The sequence below is a fragment of the Brassica napus genome, chromosome C9 (genome assembly GCF_020379485.1).
Source record: "Brassica napus cultivar Da-Ae chromosome C9, Da-Ae, whole genome shotgun sequence".
NCBI lineage: Eukaryota > Viridiplantae > Streptophyta > Magnoliopsida > Brassicales > Brassicaceae > Brassica > Brassica napus.
In genome coordinates this window covers 9054899-9075592 of record NC_063452.1, presented here as the reverse complement: position 1 = coordinate 9075592, position 20694 = coordinate 9054899, and the positions used below count along the sequence as shown (strand labels likewise).

The 20694-nt window shown below is 39.2% G+C and overlaps 2 protein-coding genes and 1 non-coding gene across 3 annotated transcripts; 2 read left to right on the top strand and 1 right to left on the bottom strand.

The window, feature by feature from the left end:
* The first annotated feature begins 232 nt into the window (after window positions 1–232).
* On the top strand, window positions 233–1837 carry LOC106435094 (pentatricopeptide repeat-containing protein At2g18520, mitochondrial-like). The gene has a single exon (XM_013875941.3). It carries the CDS (start codon window positions 364–366, stop codon window positions 1621–1623), a length of 1260 nt encoding a protein of 419 aa, XP_013731395.1. The 5' UTR covers window positions 233–363; the 3' UTR covers window positions 1624–1837.
* Window positions 1838–2041: 204 nt separating this feature from the next.
* On the top strand, window positions 2042–4261 carry LOC106435109 (splicing factor 3B subunit 4). The gene is made up of 9 exons (XM_013875963.3): window positions 2042–2251; window positions 2330–2378; window positions 2499–2587; window positions 2662–2718; window positions 2806–2868; window positions 2957–3022; window positions 3124–3210; window positions 3317–3410; window positions 3517–4261. Exons 1-9 carry the CDS (start codon window positions 2147–2149, stop codon window positions 4050–4052), a joined length of 1146 nt encoding a protein of 381 aa, XP_013731417.1. The 5' UTR covers window positions 2042–2146; the 3' UTR covers window positions 4053–4261.
* Window positions 4262–7848: 3587 nt separating this feature from the next.
* Window positions 7849–7955, bottom strand: LOC125593545. Its single transcript, XR_007329448.1, has one exon. It is a non-coding gene; the product is annotated as a small nucleolar RNA R71 (small nucleolar RNA).
* Window positions 7956–20694: the final 12739 nt, after the last annotated feature.

The window sequence follows — 20694 nt, the reverse complement described above, 5'->3', positions numbered from 1 at the left end:
TATATATATAGTTTCTAAAAGAATATAAAATGATTTATATAACTTATAATTGTATTACCAAAGTGTAATAATTTTAAGAGTAAAATACAAATATTGAATTTTTTGGATACAATACACAATTATATCCAATAATTTAACTTTCTTAAAAAAAAATGTTACACAGTTATTCTTTAATCAGTTGACCAAAAAAAAAGTTATTCTTTAATCTAAAATTCCAGATATTACAAAGTCAGTGCTGAAGTCTTAAACCCAAAGACCAAAATGCCAAACTTGCAAAACCCATTTCTCTCTCAGTCTTAAACCCTAAAGGCATTTCATTTATCTAACAGTCGACCACTACCACCTTCGTTGACGACGCTTGCAATGACGCCGTCTCGTCTCTATCTCTATTTCCTCCGCCGTTTCTCCACCGCCGTCACAGAGTCCACAACCACCGCATCTCCCGCCGCAATCACCGTCTCCAAAGCCAAGTCCAAACTCCGCAAAGTCCACGATCCCGACAAAGCCTTGGCGATCTACAACTCCGTCTCCAGCAACGCCTCATCCCCTCTCTCCTCTCGCTACGCCATGGAGCTCACCGTCCGCCGCCTCGTCAGATCTCACCGCTTCTCCGACGTCGAAGCCTTAATCGAGTCTCGCAAGAAAGACCCACAAATCAAAACAGAGTCTTTCCTCTCCACGCTCATCAGATCCTACGGACGAGCCTCCATGTTCGACCACGCTATGAGGACGTTCGAGGAGATGAAACAGCTCGGAACGCCCAGATCCGTCGTCTCCTTCAACGCCTTGCTCGCCGCTTGTCTCCATTCGGACTTGTTCGAAAGAGTCCCCCAACTGTTCGACGAAATGCCTCAGAGGTATCGTAACATCACTCCTGATAAAGTCTCTTACGGGATGTTGATTAAGTCGTATTGTGATGCTGGCTCGGTTGATAAGGCTATGGAGACTATGAGAGTTATGGAGGAGAAAGGTGTTGAGGTTAACATCATTTCTTTCACAACCATCCTAGGATCGTTGTATAAAAACGGGCAAACGGATGTAGCGGAGAGCTTGTGGAGCGAGATGATGAGTAAAGGCTGTGAATTGGATAACACTGTTTACAACGTTAGGCTCATGAACGCTGCTAAGGAGAGCCCCGAGAGAGTCAAGGAGTTGATGGATGAGATGAGCAGCGTAGGGTTGAAGCCTGATACGATTAGCTATAACTATCTTATGACTGCGTACTGCGTGAAAGGGATGATGGGTGAGGCCAAGAAGGTGTACGAAGGGCTTGATGAGAAAGAGGGTTGTTGTGCGAACGCGGCTACGTTTAGGACGTTGATATTTCATCTGTGTATCAACGGGTTGTACGATCAGGGTTTGGTTGTGTTCAAGAAGAGCGCGTTGGTGCACAAGATTCCGGATTTCAAGACGTGTAAGCATTTGACTGAAGGACTGGTGAGGAATAATAGGATGGAAGATGCGAGAGGAGTGGCTAGGATCGTGAAGAAGAAATACCCTCCGCGTTTGGTAACCGAGTGGAAGAAACTAGAAGAGAGTCTTGGATTGTATACAAAGGCCAATGCTGCTGGTTCTTCCCGAACAAGACAAGTGTCGGATCAAGAAAGTGATGCTGATGCATAAAGCTAAAGAAGATCTGTGTGTTTGTTTGTGCTGTCTTGCTTGATCCAGGATGCATTTATTTTCTCATAAACTAGCTGTGAAAGCTACAAAAGTTTCTAGTGGTTTGAATTTATATAAAGATGAGAACAATTATAGCTTGATAAAAGATAGAAATAGCAAAGATTTTGTCTCTGCATGTCCATTCAGCTCATGCAATGTAGATCTATGTTTAACACACAGTGCTTTTAAAATTGAATTCAACACAAGAACACTCTTTCACCTTTCTAATAGACATGGGATTTTGACTTAATTACAGTCAAACCAAATCAATCAAATTATTAGTAAGTCCCAAATATTTTGAAACAAAACTAAAATGGGCCTAAAAGGAAAAGCCCATTATTAATCCAAAACCCAATTAGTCGGCGAAAACCTCATTCTTCCTTAAGCTATAGAAACGTCGAGAAGTAAAATAGACAGAAAACAAAATCCAAAACCTCAGATTTAGCATTCAATCGATTTCTCCGGCGAACGAGTCGTAAGTAGAATGACGACACGAATAGCTCCAGGAGTGGGAGCTAATCTCCTGGGCCAGCACTCAGCTGAGAGGAACCAAGAAGCTACTGTTTACGTCGGCAATCTCGACCCCCAGGTTCTCGCACTAACTTTAGGTTTCCGATTTTGATTTCGTGTGTGTTTACTCAGTTTATCTTCTCTGTGAATTTTGTAGCTTTCTGAAGAATTGCTCTGGGAACTGTTCGTGCAAGCAGGCCCTGTTGGTAAAGTTCAATTCTTTGATTCAATCTCGGTTTAGTTTCTTCCACATCTAATGGGGTTTGCTTATACCTAAAAGAACTTGTCTTGATCTGACTTTTTATTTTTTTGGGTATTTGATTCAGTTAACGTCTACGTTCCGAAAGATAGGGTGACAGGTCTTCACCTAGGGTATGGATTCATTGAGTTCCGCAGCGAGGAAGATGCTGACTATGTAAGTCTCTTCTCTTAAAACTTCTTTCTCGACGCAGTTGTAATGTAAACGTTTCCTTTGCTTGTTGTGTGCAGGCAATTAAGATTCTTAACATGATTAAAATCCATGGCAAGCCTATTCGTGTTAACAAGGTATCTATCATCTTTCTCTTTGCAAGTATATGCTTTATTGTGTGTTTTGAGGAGTTTGCTAACATTTTTTTTTTTAATTGTATTTAGGCGTCTCAAGATAAGAAGAGTTTGGATGTTGGTGCCAACCTTTTCATTGGCAATCTTGACCCTGTAAGTTTATATATAACATTTTGGTGATGGTGTCTTTATTTTTTTTAGATAACTGCCTATTCGTAGCTGACCAGGTTTTACGTTACAGGATGTGGATGAGAAGATCTTGTATGATACTTTCAGCGCTTTTGGTGGCATTGCTTCTAATCCTAAGGTATGATCTTTTACTTGTTAAATTTCAGTCTGTTATTATCTGAGTTAATATGTCATTTGTTTGGGAATAGAACGGCTGATGCTCCCAACTTTTCGTTTCAGATAATGCGAGATCCTGATACTGGCAACTCGCGAGGTTTCGGTTTCATCAGCTATGACTCCTTTGACGCTTCTGATGCTGCTATTGAGGTCAGTCTCTTTTCACTTTTGTAAACTTTGCTACGAGAATGAGTTTCCAACATATTTCACATTAATAGCTTCTCTAGTCACCTAATCCTGTGAATGTGTATTGCAGGCAATGACCGGACAGTATCTGTGTAATCGACAAATCACAGTCTCTTACGCGTACAAGAAAGACACCAAAGGAGAGCGCCATGGTACTCCAGCAGGTTAGCCTCTCTTACTCTTGTCTTGTTTTTTCAGTTATTCTTTTTTTGTAGTTCTTATCTCTCTCTCTCTTAATGAAACAACAACACGTTGCTTTTGTGAATGCAGAGAGGCTTTTGGCTGCCACAAATCCAATTACCCAGAAAAGCAGACCCCATACTCTCTTCGCAAGCGGCCCGCCAACGCATCCCAATGCTCCTCAAGCTAATGGTATTCCACGTCCCTTTGTCAATGGCGGCATGCCACCTGTTTCTATCCCAGGACCCCGTCCAACACCACCGCCACCACCTCCACAAGTCTACCAAACTCAGCCACCACCATCTTGGCAACCTCAGCAGCATCAACAACAACACGGCTTAGCTGTTCCACCGCCCATGCAATTCCGTCCTACTCAGGGAATGCCGCCGCCACCACCTCCCCAGTTTCTTCATCACCAACAAGGTTTCGGCGGTCCAAGGCCACCACCACCACCGCCTCAAGCCATGGGAATGCACCAACATGGATGGCCGCCGCAACACATGCAGCAAGGTGGGCCACCACCGCCGCAACACATGCAGCAAGGTGGACCGCCGCCGCCCCAACACATGCAGCACCACCATCCTCACATGTCTATGCCTCCACCACCACCACCACACCAAGGCTGAGTGTTGGGCCATTCGCAAACTAGACAGGAGATAGAAAATACAATATGCTATATTTTTCTTGATGTCTGGTCTTTGATTCTCTGCAAGAGAGAGAGCGTGGAAACTAGTGCTTTCTAGTGTTCATGTTCTGTTGCAGAATACCTGATGCCGTGTGCTTTGATTTTTACCAAAACACTTTGCTGTTAAAATCTCAGTTATTACTTTCTGAATTCTGACCCTTCAGGTTCCTTTTACACTAATAAAACAAGAAAAAGATAGGGATGATTAAGCAGAGGTCGTTTGTTGCTCAAGTTATGGACCCATTCTCCTTGCTCACCTTTCCTTGCCCAAACTCAACTACTCTCTCTGACCATTGACTGATTCAGCTTCAGTGTTTAAAACCCTAAGAACATTACATTGAAGATAGGGAGAGACACATCTGACATCTGCATTGCGTCTGAGAAAGCCAAAGGAGGCAAAAAAATCACACCTATAATTCTACACCAGAAATTGAAACCACGGCTCTTACCAATTAAATCCATAATGTAGATAAAAAGCCATTAACATCTTTAAACATCCAAGCCATCTCAGAAACACTCCCATTGTCCCTAAATCTTAAACCCACAATCGTAGTTACATTTCAAATATATGTTTATATTTGGTTATCTTTTTCTGAACAGCATACTCAGTTATCTTTAGTTTGAGTTTAACTGATAGCTTTTGCAAAACTATTATCATTATATGTACCCTAGTTTCATAGTTGATGTTTTGCCTTAGTGCAGAAAGATTAAAAAAGTTTGTTAAAAAACTATTTTTAAAGATATAATTTTTAAATCATTTAACCAATTATAAATAAAGACCGTATAATTTAATTTGTTGAACAGTTTTCAATAAAGTTAAAGTTAGCCTTAAAATCTCAAAACTTCGTGTAAATTGAAACAAAATACTCTTTCTAAAACATTATCTATATTGAAACGGATGGAGTAATTGTTTATATTTGGCTATACTTGGTGTACTACATTATATAAAATTTATTTACAATTAATTTTTTATTTATACTATTTGTTGGGAATTGTTTTTGAGAATAAATCTTAACTGAATCTTAGCTAATGTGCTATATATAAAAATGGTTTCAGTTTAAAGATATTCTTCTTTAGTTGAATCACGCAATTAGAACGAAATGACTTGTGTTCGATGTGCTCTTTCAGAAAATAAGGAGAGGTGCATCGTTTTCAGAAACTCGTTTCGCCATCCACATGTATATAAATCGTACCAACAAATAGTTCGGCCAATCTTGATGGCCTTGGTTTCATTCCAAATGTGCTTCATCATTTTGCTTTCCACTCGAGATGCTTTTTTCCCACTAATTTTATATATCACCCGGAAATATATTTCAATACTTTTCTAATAGCCATATCAATTTTGAACAAGATTTCACACTAACCACAAAATCAATAAAATTTTGCGGTTTGTTCCTAGTAAAGATGTCTATAGTGGCCAATATAAAATAGAGATAAACAATAGGTGAAGCTTGATTACACCAAAAAAGAAGAAAAATAGATGAAGCTTGTGATATCTTGCATATTTACATTGTTTTATCCATTCACTCATGTGCATTTTGATCATATAGACTAGGATTTAGTCATGTTTAGGTTGCATTTTGCATACATGAGTCTTTATCAGGTATTGGAGTACCACATGGAGTTCTTGGAGGCATTTGGGTGCATTTGGAGCTCAAAAGAAGTGTTTAAAGCGATCAACGGACGAGCAGCGCACCAGAGCGACCTCACCGGAGCGACGCCGTGAAGTCGCTGTGACATACATCCCGTAGCGATCCAGCCAGAGCGACATGGAGAGGTCGCTCGCGTTTCTATCGTGAGACACCCCTTCTCAGAGCGACTTGCCAGAGCGACGCTCCGAGGTCGCTCGCTTTTCCATGGCGAGACGACACAAAATGAAGCCCGGAGCGACCTCTCAGAGCGACCCACTGAGGTCGCTCCCGAAGTCCGGAGTGACTTGTTGGAGCGACACACCAAGGTCGCTCGCGTCCTCTCGTCCGGAGACACCAAAGTCGAGCATCCTGGAGCGACCCCTCAGAGCAACCTACCAAGGTCGCTCCCAGCCAGAGCGACCAGCTCAAGCCGCTCGCGTTTTGACGGGGCGAGACACGAAGAAGCGTCGGGAGCAACCTCCTGGGAGCGACTATGCTAGGTCGCTCCGCGTGTTTGATTGGACGATTTTTATGTTATTTCAGGGGCCTTTTGGTCATTTGTTTTATTGTTTTTAGTTTGCAAAAACCTAAGTTAAGTACTCTTGGCAGCCAGAAGGCAGATTATCTTTTGGATCTATTGAGAAAGACACAAAAAAAACTCTCTTGAGAAGTTTATCTCTTGGATTTTGATTGTTATGTTCTTGTGTTCTTGTTGATTTCTTATCTATTTCTCTACATGATTAATCTGAAATCCAATATGGGTTTAAGAGGAATCATGGAGATTAGTGAGTAATCACCTTTTGAATTCATGGGTTAGGGAGATTAAGGGTGATTAGGTTAGTTCTAGGATGTTTTAGTGTAGATCATTCTTGTTCCTTGCTAGTAGAATATTCCTAATGCATCTTCTGAGTTGGTCACTCAAAAGTTGATCAATAGGCATTTTCCCACCCGAAAGGTGTTTGATGAAATGCCTGAGACAATTCTCCTAGGCTTTTAATATACTTTGCCAAAGACATTTGTTGTTAAAGGTGCTAAAATAGCTAATAGACTTATTTGTAATGATTGCTTTCATATTATTCAACCAAAGACATTTGATGTTTGAGATATGTTAGCAAATGAGCATTCATCTAGACATAGAGCTTGCTTAGAATTGTGTCTAGGCTTAAGGTAGATAGTTTGATTAATCATTTGTCATCCTTAGTTCGAAACTTGATCACCCAAGGTCTAATCCCTATGCGCATGAGTTCTCTTTTCCCTTAGTCAAGAAAGTATCATTCTGTTATTGCTTATTAGTTTTAGTCATAGCTTAAAACTCATCTAAATCATTGGTTGCACTTAGATTAAGTGAGTACTTGCATTCTCGGTGTTTTGATATCCCTCAGAACTGGTTCGACAAACACTATACTACAACATTTGTCTTAGGAGCCTTGAAAACTCCTAATATCAAATTGGCGCCGTTGCCAAATTCTGAGTAGATTTAAACATTGATATTTAGTCACTTGCTTGAGACTAAGTCATTTTAATTTTGTTTTGTTACTGATTCTTCTTCTTCACCTACCTTTCACTTTCAGGTGTATGAACTTGAGGAGCAGGGGTCCATCAAACCTAGTTCCAATAGTAGCAGACATCAGAGCTTTTGAGAGGGAGTGTGCTAGAGCTAGAAGAGAAGAAGAACACCAGGCCCACTTGGATATTGATATGGCAGATCCACCGCAAGGGGCAGAACACCAACCGCGGGCAGCTCGACCCATTGGCACTTACGACCGCCCCAACATACATGGTCACAGATTCGGAATCCGAGCACCAGTTGTGGCAGCCAACAACTTTGAGGTCAAGTCAGGACTCCTCAACGTGATCGAGAACAACAAGTATCATGGCTTGGCTCTGGAGGACCCATTTGATCACTTGGATAGGTTCGACAGCTACTGTGGGTTGTCAAAAACCAATGGTGTGTCCGAAGATGCCTTAAAGCTCAAGCTATTCCCTTTCTCTTTGGGGGATAAGGCACGTCAGTGGGAGAAGTCTCTACCCAGCGACTCTATCACCACTTGGGATGAGTGCAAGAGAGCATTTTTGGAGAAATTCTTCTCAACCTCAAGAACTGCTAAGCTGAGAAATGAGATCTCCAGTTTCCAACAGAAGAACTTGGAAGGATTCAGTGAAGCCTGGGAGAGATTCAAGGGCTACCAAGCTCAATGCCCACACCATGGTTTCTCTAAGGAGAGCTTGCTGAGCACATTCTACCGTGGTGCTCTTCCTAAGTACAGGGCCAGACTGGATACAGCTAGCAATGGGTTCTTCTTGGGGAGAACTGAGGAAGATGCAGAGGAGCTGGTTGACAACATGGTAAAGAGTGATGCAGCCTACAGTGGAGACCACAACAGAAGCAGTCGAACAGATGATAAGCAGACGAGGAAGGAGTTGAAAACTCTACAGGATAAGATAGACATCCTCCTTGCTTATAAAGCCACACAAGAGCAGCTGCACTTTGTTGGTAACCCAAGCCAAGATACACCACCTGTTGTCCATGAGGTTGAGGGTTTGGAAGGTCAGGAAGAGCTGTGTTTCATCAACAACAATGGTAGCTGGTACAAAAAAGAGCCCAACTTTCAGTACAACAACTACCAACAGAAATCCTATCCCAACAACCAACAGAGTGGTTATCCGCCTCGAAACAACCAGCAAGGCAGCTATCAACCTTAGCAAAACCCCTCATCTGGTTCCTCTGCTCCTCAAGAGAGCAGCACTGATACCCTCCTGAAACAAATCTTGGAGTCTCAGACTAGAGTGAGAAGCATGTTGGATATGAGTTGAAAAACCTTCATTCCAAGATTGATGGGAGCTACAATGAGCTCAACAACAAGTTCTCACATCTTGCTTCTACAGTCAAGAATTTAGAGAATCAGTTTGCTTCCATGAACACTCACCAGACTCGCCAGCAAGGATCTCTACCTGGGAAATCTGACCAAAACCCCAAGGAGGCCAAAGCTATCACCCTTAGGAGTGGTAAGCAGTTACCTCCTACAACCCTCACCAGGGATGCTGAGAAACTAGGTGAGGAGGTGGCCATCAACTTAGATGATGAAGTGGTGATTGTTGATGAGAGAATCAATGATGAAATCTTGGAGAAGATTGTGGAAGCCAAGGGTAAAGGAAAGGTTGGGGAAGAGAAGAAAACAGTGAAGGATGGTGAAGTTCTTGCTCCAGCAAGTGAGAATTCTTTTGTTCCTCCTCCCTATGAACCCAAACTACCATTCCCTGGTAGATTCAAGAGGCAGCTGCTAGAGAAGTACAAGGCTTTGTTTGACAAGCAAATGAGTGAAGCTCAGGTTGCAATGCCCATCATCGATGCTTTCATGTTGATTCCTCAATACAACAAGTTCCTAAAAGATGTTGTAGCTGCAAAGAAGAAGGAAATGGAAAGCATGATGATTCTTACCCATGAGTGCAGTGCCATCATCCAAAGGCTTGATGTTCCAGAGAAGTTAGAGGATCCAAGATGCTTCACACTACCTTGTGCTCTTGGACCTATGGTATTTAAGAAATGTCTCTGCGATTTGGGAGCTAGTGTCAGCGTGATGCCTTTGTCTGTTGCAAAGAAGCTTGGATTCACTCAGTACAAGAAGTGTAGACTCTCTCTGGTGTTAGCTGATCGTTCAGTGAAGTACCCTGTGGGCATCTTAGAGGACCTACCTGTGAAGATTGGAAGGTATGAGATACCTACAGATTTTGTGGTGCTTGAGATGGGTGAGGAGGCTCACGACCCATTGATTCTTGGAAGGCCATTCTTAGCTACAGCAGGAGCAATTGTTAAGGTGAAAGAGGGCACGATTGATCTCCATTTGGGTAAAGGGCATATTCTCCACTTTGACATCAAGGAGAAAATGAAGAAACCAACTGTGTTTGGGCAAGCCTTCTACATTGAAGAGATGGACACTCTTGCTGATGAGCACCTTGAAGAGTTACCACCTGAGGACGACGAGGAGGGAGCATCTCCCTCTACTCATTCCCCATAGAAGGTAACCCACTACTTTCCTTTGTATATACCATTTCGTTTTTGCATATTAGTTTTCTCTTTTTGGGTATCTCTCTCTCCTTGACAACACAGAGACTGTGTCATTTAAGTTTGGGGGAGGTACCAAGTATTTGATCACGTTTGCTTTGATTATTTGGAGTCTCATGCATTGCATTATACATATATATTTGCATAAAAAAAAACTCATTTAGTTTGCATCATTGGCATTTCTAGGAGAGTCTAGAGCATATAGGTTGCATTTACTTGCATTGGGAGCAATGATTTGAAATGCCTTGTAAAGAACATTACTTTGCACCTGAATAGCTTATGCACCTCTCAAAAACACTTGTATGCTTCGAGCCTTGAAGACTCTTCCTGAAACTTGTTGATTGCTGAAACTCAGTCTTTGAAACCAACTACAACCTTATTTGAACTAAACGAACTTAATGCTTCTTGCTCATGGTCCCTTGTGTACTGAGTCATGGCTATACACACCTGAGTTGTCACATCCTTTATGCCAATCTTATTCTGACAAACTCTAGTGGTAGACCACTCCCAAAACCTTTCCCTCCTTTTAAGCTTTAATTGTTTGATGAGTGAGGCCTTCTTCGGAAAGTCTTACATGTGCATAATGTTGAGAGTATCGGGAACGACAATGCTTGATCTTCATTCTTGCTAGATTGGGCACTCTATTGTCTAGCCATAGGTGGGGGGGGGGGGGGTGAGAGTTGTGATTATGATTTGGGAGCAATGAAAAAGGAAAAGAAATGACTCTTTGTGTTTAAGTGAATTGTCTTACTGGGATAAGTAGAAAAACCTCTATCTCAAGTTATGAAAAGTCTTGGCCCCCATTTAAAAAAAAAAAAAAAAAAATAAAAAAAAAAAAAAAAAAAACATAAAATATGAAAAGAAAAGAAAAAGAAAGAAAAATGGGGCTAGCAAAGTTGTTAGGAGCTAAGTAATGTTTTGAGGTTGTGAAAAATCCCTTGTAGATTTCAAAGAGAAGGAGTTAATGTTCTTAGGATCTTTTGGTGAGAGATGTGAGTTGGGTTTGACATTTGAGAATGATTGTGTAATTGTATGTTTGGGAAAATGGTAGAACAATGGAGATTGAGCATTGTATGCATGAGTTGGTCCTTTTCTTAGATATATTATGTGCAATGTCAAGGCTACTTGTTTCGAGAGTAAACTACCGTAAAGATTTTATGTTTCGAACCTTTTGAATCACTTGAATAAAAGTCTTCCCTTACCCAAATGACTTGGACCGACTGACCATTTGCAAGAATTCACTAGATGTTTTGTGCTTAATGAATGTGAGAGTTGGTTGATTTGAATGTGTGGATGCTTGATGATGAGTGTAGGGACAAAAGGAGATGAGATAGGCCTAGAGAAGCTAGAGTGTAATAAGAGAGTGTGCTAATCGTGTTTGCTAGTTGTGTTTCTTTTGGCTATGAGCTCCCACCTTCGAACCTCTCTCCCTATGAGTTCTAGAAAGTTCACTTGTGGACAAGTAAAGAACAAGTTTGGGGAAGTTGATATCTTGCATATTTACATTGTTTTATCCATTCACCCATGTGCATTTTGATCATATAGACTAGGATTTAGCCATGTTTAGGTTGCATTTTGCATACATGAGTCTTTATCAGGTATTGGAGTACCACATGGAGTTCTTGGAGGCATTTGGGTGCATTTGGAGCTCAAAAGAAGTGTTTAAAGCGATCAACGGACGAGCAGCGCACCAGAGCGACCTCACCGGAGCGACGCCGTGAAGTCGCTGTGACACACATCCCGTAGCGATCCAGCCAGAGCGACATGGAGAGGTCGCTCGCGTTTCTATCGTGAGACACCCCTTCTCAGAGCGACGCTCCGAGGTCGCTCGCTTTTCCATGGCGAGACCACACAAAACGAAGCCCGGAGCGACCTCTCAGAGCGACCCACTGAGGTCGCTCCCGAAGTCCGGAGCGACTTGTTGGAGCGACACACCAAGGTCGCTTGCGTCCTCTCGTCCGGAGACACCAAAGTCGAGCATCCTGGAGCGACCCCTCAGAGCAACCTACCAAGGTCGCTCCCAGCCAGAGCGACCAGCTCAAGTCGCTCGCGTTTTGACGGGGCGAGACACGAAGAAGCGTCGGGAGCGACCTCCTGGGAGCGACTATGCTAGGTCGCTCCGCGTGTTTGATTGGACGATTTTTATGTTATTTCAGGGGCCTTTTGGTCATTTGTTTTATTATTTTTAGTTTGCAAAAACCTAAGTTAAGTACTCTTGGCAGCCAGAAGGCAGATTATCTTTTGGATCTATTGAGAAAGACACAAATAAAACTCTCTTGAGAAGTTTATCTCTTGGATTTTGATTGTTATGTTCTTGTGTTCTTGTTGATTTCTTATCTATTTCTCTACATGATTAATCTGAAATCCAATATGGGTTTAAGAGGAATCATGGAGATTAGTGAGTAATCACCTTTTGAATTCATGGGTTAGGGAGATTAAGGGTGATTAAGTTAGTTCTAGGATGTTTTAGTGTAGATCATTCTTGTTCCTTGCTAGTAGAGTATTCCTAATGCATCTTCTGAGTTGGCCACTCAAAAGTTGATCAATAGGCATTTTCCCACCCGAAAGGTGTTTGATGAAATGCCTGAGACAATTTTCCTAGGCTTTTAGTATACTTTGCCAAAGACATTTGTTGTTAAAGGTGCTAAAATAGCTAATAGACTTATTTGTAATGATTGCTTTCATATTATTCAACCAAAGACATTTGATGTTTGAGATATGTTAGCAAATGAGCATTCATCTAGACATAGAGCTTGCTTAGAATTGTGTCTAGGCTTAAGGTAGATAGTTTGATTAATCATTTGTCATCCTTAGTTCGAAACTTGATCACCCAAGGTCTAATCCCTATGCCCATGAGTTCTCTTTTCCCTTAGTCAAGAAAGTATCATTCTGTTATTGCTTATTAGTTTTAGTCATAGCTTAAAACTTATCTAAATCATTGGTTGCACTTAGATTAAGTGAGTACTTGCATTCTTGGTGCTTTGATATCTCTCAGAACTGGTTCGACAATTACTATACTACAACATTTGTCTTAGGAGCCTTGAAAACTCCTAATCTCAGCTTGATCCCGAACAATCTGAAATACTTTTTTTTTTTTCAAATCATGTTTTTGAAGATTTTCATTTTGTCCTACGTTTTCAATCACACCTCCGAGAAGTTGATTACGGTTGATCCACATGACACAAGTGAAACATTGACATTATATTACGACAATGATTATTCACGTCAACATTCTCTACCCTATTAATGGAATGATTGATTTGGAAGCAAAAATTTTAGGAAAAAAACTATTTCTTATCTTTGTATACGGGATCCATTTCCAAAACAAAGGTATCAGGTATGAAAACAATTAACGAGGTATGAGTTATTACATACAAAAACTTGGTTTATTATCAGAGCTCTGAACAAGATTACCAGAAATCACAAGAAGAAACAGGGAGGAAGTTAACTAAATCCATGAACTTTTATGCCTTTCAATAATATGATTAGAAATTGCGGTCTGATTGACTTCGCAGCCTTAGGCAATATGATGTCATGGCGATGAAGAAAAGGGAAACAAATGATATGATGTAGATTGGATAGGACATTGTCAAACAAGGAATAACATATTTTATTTCCATGTTCATTTACATAATATTTAGGAATGGTGGGCTCTGATCATCAACCTATAGTGGCAGTCATTGAGGACAAGGTTCCAAAGAAGAGAAGATAATTCCGATTTGGTGAAAGGTTGATAGGCCACGAGGACTTAATTGAATTGATAACCCGCGGATGGGAAATATCGTAGGGACACGCCAATCAAGACTTTCGGGAAGATTGACTAACTGTAGACATGAAATTACTCAATGAAGAAAGGATAATCCACCATATGAGAAATAAAAGATAAATGAACTCCATCTAGCTCTGGAAGAGGTCCAAAATGACGACAATAGAACTCAAGAAAAAATAGTGGAAGTTTCAAGTAAGTTACAAGAGGCATACAAAGATGATAAAGATTACTGGCAACAAAAGAGTAGAAAAATGTGACATTCAGTTGGAATGCAAATACAAAATTCTACTTTGTTTTAACTAAAAAGAGGCGGTCTAGGAATATAATTATTGGTTTACATAATGAAGGATGACAATGGATAACAGATGAATCAGGGTGGAAAAGGTGGCAGTGGATTATTTTGAAGATCTCTTACATCTACCTCACCCACCGACTTTGATCTTACAAGATATCCCGGTTAGCATAAATCATTAGATGAATAGGCGTCTAATTGCGGCAGGTACATAGAGGAAGTTCGACTAGCATTATTTATCATGTGCTCGGAAAAGGTTCCGGGACTGGATGGAATGACAACCTTCTTCTTTCAACATGCTTGGCAGATAATTAAGGATGACATACTCAACTTAGTGAATATCTTTTTGCAGACAAGGAAGCTGGATAGCAGGTTGAATATAACAAATATTTGTTTGATTCCAAAGATGGAAAGACCTACAAGGATGACATAGCTAGGACGAATAAGCCTCTGTAAAGTTGGATACAAGATTATCTTTAATGTTTTGTACCATAGTTTGAAGAGCTGTCTGTCAAAACTAGTATAAGAGACCCAGTCATCTTTTATAGCAAGACGTTTAATTTCAGATAATATTTTGATAGCACATGAAATGTTTAATGGAATGCTGACAAACAAATCATGTCAGTACAAATTTATGGCAATCAAAACATATATGAGTAAAACATATGACAGAGTGGAGGGAGAATTTATTCAAGTTCTTCTGACGAAAATGGGGTTTGATTCTCAATGGATCATGTGGATGATAGAGTGCATCACATCAGTGCAATACATGATACTGCTAAATGGACAACCACGAGGCCATATAACTCCTCATATGGGACTGCGATAAAGATATACACTCTCACCATATATTTTTTATCACATGCACGGAAGCGTTGATTGCAAATATAAAGAAAGCATAACAAGAGAAATAATTAACATGATTAAAGGTAGCAAGAGCGAGTCCAGTGATTTCTCATCTTCTATTTGAAGATGATAGTCTCTTCTTTTGCAAGCGCAAAAAAAGAGTGCCAAACAATTTTGCAAATCCTAAAGGACTATGGAACAATGTCGGGTCATAACGTTTGCCAAATCATATCTGCAATTTCGTCATAGGATTTAGGAGGCAACTAGAAAAGAAATGCAGAACATTTTAAGTATCCATAATTTAGGAGGTATGAGATCTTATTTGGGAATTCCCGAATGTTAGGAGGCTCAAAGACACATATTTTTAGGGTTTTGCAGGATTAAATGCATAATAAGTGAATGGCTGGATAGTTAAATATCTTACAAAAGGTGGAAATGAGGTTCTAATAAAAGCAGGGGCAACATCAATGCCGAGTCATGTCTTGTATTGTTTCAGATTACCAAATACATTCACGTCTAAGCTGACAAGCATTGTACATATCTCCATTATGTTGAAATTCTAGAGGAAATGCTAGGGATATGTATTGGATTTCCTGGGGCAAGTTATGCTAGCCAAAAGAAGATGGAGGTATAGGTTTTAAGTATATTAAGGATTTTGATAGAGAAGCAACTATGGCATCTAATTGAAAAGCTAAGCTCTGTATTTGCAATAATTTTTAAAGGTTGGTATTTCAGAAATACAAACCCCCTAGAACCAATAAGATCATACTCAGAATCATATGGAAGACGTAGTATTGTATATGCTAGATCTCTCATTAGCAAATGACTAATCAAAAGGATGAAAAATGAGCATCTATTTCGGTATGAAATAAACCCTTGAATCCCATCCAATCTCCCGAGATCAGCAAATAATTCACATTTTTTATCATGCACTTTGATGTGCCCTTGAGTAGCGCACCGGGCAAAACAGACATGCATGGCTTGATCATAGAAAACAGTAATGATATATGTTCATTGTTTGACTCATATCTTCCAAACCACGAGTCCTCTACGCATGAAATCACTTGGAGAATGTGCTCAACTCAATTACGGAGTTCCTCGAAGAAGAATCAGATCAAACAGAGTTCAGATATGAGAGTTATGCAATTTGCAAATCAGGTGATCTTCAGTTCTCGTGAATTTGGGCCGTACGGATCGTCCAGTCCACGTCTTGATCCTTACCATCATGGACCAGAATGACCAGAATGAACCTGGATAGTAGTCAAAGGGTCTCCTTGACCAGTCCACCTCAAACTCAGCAACTTTGACTCATTTATTATTTTTTAGTCAAATTTCTCATTTCCTAGATGTGTGATTCCCACAAATAATTATGTATTTCTTTGACCACATATAGTATAAATATGTAAACTCTTTTATGAATAAAACAGTCTAAGTTTGAGTTTATTTTTTGTTTTCTTCTTTTCTCTGAGTGAGAGAGAGAGAGTTCTTAAGCTAGTTCATTGGTGTGAACTGGCTTGTTGATTTGGTGGTCAGCCAATTCATCTTTGTGTGTTCTTTAGTGGTTAGCCACCGCACTACATTCTTTCTTAGGTGGTTAGTCTTAGATTGTGGGTATATCAAGAGCCATTCCGCATCTCTTGACGATCCTTTCAATCCATCTCAGTTCCAGAAGTGTCATTTGCCTTCTCGGATCATATCCAACACCCAGCTAAAGTGATCCTTCCCGATTTAGGGCGTATCAAGTGGTATCAGAGCCACTTTGGCTGGTTTGTTTTCATTTCATCTTTTCATCTTCTCATCTCTCCACAATTTTTTTTTATTATTTCTTGTTGGATCCGGGCTGTACCTTTACTCCCTTGTGATCGCCTTTTAAAAAAAAGAGTAAAAAAGAAAGAAAAAAAAAAAAAAAAAGAGTAAACGTTTTTGGCTTGAATCACTTCTGAAGAGAAATCCAGGGGGAGTGGTGGAAGAGAAACCCTGCTGGCTGAAGAGAAACCCAGCCCTAGGACCGTTAAAGTGGATCCACATAAAAATCTTTTCATCTTTCTTTCTCTCTTTACCCTTAAAAGTTGTTTTGGGTTTTGATTGTTGAATTTTGACAGCCTATCATCCTTTGAACCAGTGAAAAGAACTCTGAGTGATCACCTAAAAATCGTGAGCTAAACACTTTGAGAGTGTGAGGATTTTTATTTGCTAACTCTTTTGTTAAGTGTTTTCAGGATGTTTGGACTTCACTAGAAATCAAATCAGGCTTCAAAACTACAACAATATTTTTATTATCCTTTTAAAACCGTGCTTGAAAAAAAACAATTGATTTTTGGAGATAAGAAACATTTTGCTTCTAATGGGTTTGATTCTATGCAGAAACAAAGAAACCAAAGGAAGAGGCAAAACAGGTTCGATGATGATGAGAAGAGGGTCATAAATGGTGATCGTCCCTTCACCAAGGCCAAGAGAAGCAACTGTGATGTGCTTGACTGGAACGAGCTTCAGACTATACCAGTTTGGAGAAGATGTTGCATAAGGCAATTTTTGCTATTCAGCAACTCAAAAAGAAGGGAAACACCAACACTTCTTCTGCACCAAAACAGCAATGTAAGTTTTCTTCTCTTTCAAATTCTGATTTGAAAACTAATGTGTTTTCTTTTGATAAAAGCAAAGCTGTGAAACCCACAAGCAAAGCTCATTATACCAGGTGCTTCAAATGCCATAGGATCGGTCATTATGCTAACAAGTGCCAAAACCAGAAACCGTTGGTGACTTTGGAGAATGAGAACGTTGAAACCGAGCCAGAAAAGGAAGAATTTTCAGACCCATTGCCAATTTTCGATGACTACACACATGAGCCAATGGCAGGTTTGAAATCTTGTGAACATAAGAACTTATTTTCTTCTCAATCTGAATCAATTCCTGATGAATCTTGCTTGCAATTAACCGTTTTACAACCAGAGAATCCAAGTAGTTTTGAATTAATTTCTCAGTTTGAAAAGGATTCTGAAAAAGTTTTGAACAAGGATGAATTTTCTGGTCCTTTGAATGCTCTTGATATTGGTGAATATGACCTTGGTCTTGGAAGCTTTGTGTCAATGCCGGAAGGGCCAGATGAAGAACAAAACTGTGGTCATCAAGCAAACCAAGAAAGCTCTTCTTCCATTCAAAAACCGGACCAAACTCAAGGTGAGCAATATTCTAATTATGATTCCTTTGCTTATAACCCTTTTCCTTTTAATATTCCAGATTTGAGGACAAATCTTTTTGAAGAGTGAGGGAATGATGCACCCTTGAGTAGTGCACGGGCAAAACAAACATGCATGGCTTGATCATGGAAAGGAGTAATGATATATGTTCATTGTTTGACTCATATCTTCCAAACCACGAGTCCTTTACGCATGAAATCACTTGGAGAATGTGTTCAACTCAATTACAGAGCTCCTCGAAGAAGAATCTAATCAAACAGAGTTCAGACTTGGGAGTTATGCAATTTTCAAATCAGGTGATCTTCAGTTCTCGCGAATTTGGGCCGTACGGATCGTCCAACCCACGTCTTGATCCTTACCACCATGGACCAGAACGACCAGAATGAACCTGGACAGTAGTCGAAGGGTCTCCATGACCAGTCCACCTCAAACTCAGCAACTTTGACTCATTTATTATTTTCTAGTCAAATTTCTCATTTTCTAGATGTGTGATTCCAACAAATAATTATGTATTTCTTTGACCACATCTAGTATAAATATTTAAACTCTTTTATGAATAAAATCAGTCTAAGTTTGAGTTTATTTTTTGTTTTCTTTTTTGTTTTCTTCTTTTTTCTGAGTAAGAGAGAGAGAGTTCTTTAGCTAGTTCATTAGTGTGAACTGGCTTGTTGATTTGGTGGTCAGCCAATTCATCTTTGTGTGTTGTTTGGTGGTTAGCCAACGCACTATATTCTTTCTTAGGTGGTTAGCCTTAGATCGTGGGTATATCAAGAGCCATTTCGCATCTCTTGACGATCCTTTCAATCCATCTCAGTTCCAGAAGTGCCATTTGCATTCTCTGATCATATCTAACACCCAGCTAAAGTGATCTTTCCCGATTTAGGGCGCATCACACTTAGGGTAGGCAAGCTCATTAACATCACGTACGTGGAATATACATATAATAAAAACACCATTGACAAAAGACGCATCTCTTATCAAAAGTATATCATTAAGTATATTAGATTTTGTACGAGTCTTTATGAGTTGATGACAAAAAAAAAAAAAAGTATATTAGAGTCTATTATATTATATTTGGAGTCTTTTTGTATAGAGGGAAGAGCAATTCAGTTTGTGTTTCGCGAGAGATAATTTAAAACAAACTTTGTCGAGATATGATGGTTAACTTCTTGAATGGATGGAGATTGTTGTAGACTTCTTAAAAATGGCTCCCACTGATAAACTTAAGAATGACGTTAATTATTTTTCTTTTTTAAAACTGTTTTAAGAAAATTTGAATAGAGTAGAGGAAAATAAGATCTGCCCATATGATCTAACCTACCCAAGTTATCAACTGAGCCGGAGAGTCCCCAAAACTTATCTTTCTGGCTGTGTTTGGCATATGCGTCCCAAATAATCTTAACAAGTTCACTTTAAATTTCTCTTTCTAATCTTCCAGAAGATTTCTCTTTTTAGTATTGATGAAAATAATTTATCTGTCACACTGGTTGGACTTGAACAGTTGAACTTTAGATACATGTAATGTAACTGATTAAGTCTAACAGATTGACCACATTAAAAACAACATATTTTTGGATTGAAAAGAAAACTAATTCAAAAAAACTAGTTGTACATGAAGACTATTAAATTGTGAACGTGTGGTTGTATTAATAACCGTGTGGATTATCTTGTTAAAAGGGCAAAAACGCATATATTTTTAATTTAGATCCGTCTATTCTCAGTTGGCTTTCCATAATAAGAGTTTCTTTCCGAATGCGTGGTTGAATTTATCATTTCTTACCCAACTATAATAAAAACGAAAACGTGGTCAGTTTATCATTACTTACCCAACAAATTCGTTTAACTTCATCCATGATTTCTTCCGAGTTAGTGACTCTCGTTCACGTTTTGATTTGTGATAGTGACGAAATAAAAAAAAAAATTAAAAAGGTGAAAGTATTCAATATTCATTTGTTTGGGTATAGTTTTTCATTACAGTTAACGTCGTTCAGGAAATCAATTAAAAACTATGTTTGTCACGGATCTTTCGTTTTCAGCTCACCATATTCCAGAAATCAAATATTACAATATATAAAAAATAAAAAATAAATAAATATAATATATATATACTCTATTTTCTGTTGTAAGAGAAAGGAATAGAAACACACAAAAGAAAACACATTCACTGTTTTATCAACGTCGGCACCACGAGCATCCCCTCTTATAAGCGTTGGGTCCATTTGGACACGTTCTACTTGGAGCAGTACTTCACATAACTAGTCCTTTTACCATCTCTAATAAAAAGTTGATAAAAAAAAGTCCTTTTACCATCTCTAATAGTTTTTTTTTTGTTGAACGCTTACCATGTCTAATAGTTTGAAAAGACAAAAAAGTTAATTTGAATTAGTTTATTATTGAGGCAAATAGTTCAAATACAATATAGATTAAAGAGATCAAAAATAATTAATATAAATTTAAATTTAGCATCATTGATTGTTCCTGTTAATTTAGGTCAAGTAGAAACCTTAAACTGGAATTATAGCTCTTACACATATAACCGTGCTACAGTACGTATGTACAACAAAACATGCACGCCACCAAGTTATATAAATGTGGAAACGAATCTTTAAAGGATATATACCACTTTTACACATATCAGGAAAATGCCGAAAGTGAAGAAGATAGGGACTTTTAACTTGTCATTTTTAAATGGTTTGTATAACATAATAATTTTTTTTGACTAAGGGCTTTCAAATATAACATCATAATGACGTTTGTATATCATCGATGTTTAAAATTTATTTTT